The following is a 1,099-nucleotide window of genomic DNA, read 5'->3' on the forward strand; positions in this document are numbered from 1 at the left end:
GACGTGGCCACGGGCCGTGGTCACGTCTTGAAGCCCAGGGGAGGAGGGGAGCGAAGGGACGCGGTTATGGGTGGTGGCAACGGGACGTGGGGACACAGCCACACCTCAAAGGCGAGGGGACAGGGGGACCACAGGCACGTGGCCACGGGAGCTGGGTACGCGGGGATGGGACATGCAGATGCGTCCACGTTTCAAAGCCCAAGGGACAAGGGGGACCAGAGGGAGGTGGCTGTGGGACATGGGGACAAGGCGGTGGGACACGGGGACACGGCTACGTCTCAGAGCCCGGGAGACGAGGGGGACCAGCGATGGTGGGACATGGGAACGAGGCCGTAGGACATGGGGAACGTGACTGTGGGACGTGGGGGACAAGGCGATGGGACACAGGGACACGGCTACGTCCCAAAGCCCGTGGGACAAAGGGGACCAAAGGGACGTGGTTGCGGGACATGGGGACAAGGTGATGGGACATGGAGTTGTGGCCGCGCTTCAAAGCCTGGGGGACAAAGGGGACCGCAAAGACAGGACCATGGGACACAGGGATGAGGCTGTAGGACATGGGGAAATGACCATGGGACACGAGGAGATGGCCGTGGGACATGGGGACAAGGTGACGGGACGCGGGGACACAGCTCCATCCCAAAGCCCATGGGACAAGGGAGGACCAAAGGGATGGGGCTGGGGGACGCGGTGAGGGGACATGGGGGCGTGGTGAGGGGACATGGGGACGTGGCTGTAGGACGTGGGGACACGGGGACCTGGAGGTACCTGGCAGGAGTCCTTGCCCCCCGCAGCCACGCCGGCGCACAACATGTCCTCGGTGACTTTGCTGCCGTAGACCATCCGGCACTCGTTGTCACCCACCAGGGTGACGTTCACACACTGGGGGGTGTCAGGGAAGGACTCTGGGATGAGGGGGGGACACACACGACACGCGTGTCCAACCTGGGCCAGGGCTCTGAGCCCCGGACGCCTGGGTCCCTTCCCTGCAGAGATGCCACCACCCAACCCAGTGGCAGGTTGAGGGGATCCACCCCTCGGACGCCTGGGTCCCTTCCCCGCAGAGATGCCACCACCCAACCCAGTGGCAGGTTGAGGG

At 65.4% G+C, this 1,099-nt stretch overlaps 1 protein-coding gene across 1 annotated transcript in view; it reads right to left on the reverse strand.

The window, feature by feature from the left end:
- Positions 1–1,099, reverse strand: part of LOC103905960 (kallikrein-13) — an 11,182-nt gene that overhangs the window by 1,303 nt on the left and 8,780 nt on the right. Inside the window, exon 2 of the mRNA XM_009287777.1 lies at positions 769–905. Coding sequence (XP_009286052.1) covers positions 769–905 — 137 coding nt within the window. The remainder of the gene's footprint in view (positions 1–768; positions 906–1,099) is intronic.

Source organism: Aptenodytes forsteri, unplaced genomic scaffold (assembly GCF_000699145.1).
Source record: "Aptenodytes forsteri isolate BGI_AS27 unplaced genomic scaffold, ASM69914v1 Scaffold621, whole genome shotgun sequence".
Lineage (NCBI taxonomy): Eukaryota > Metazoa > Chordata > Aves > Sphenisciformes > Spheniscidae > Aptenodytes > Aptenodytes forsteri.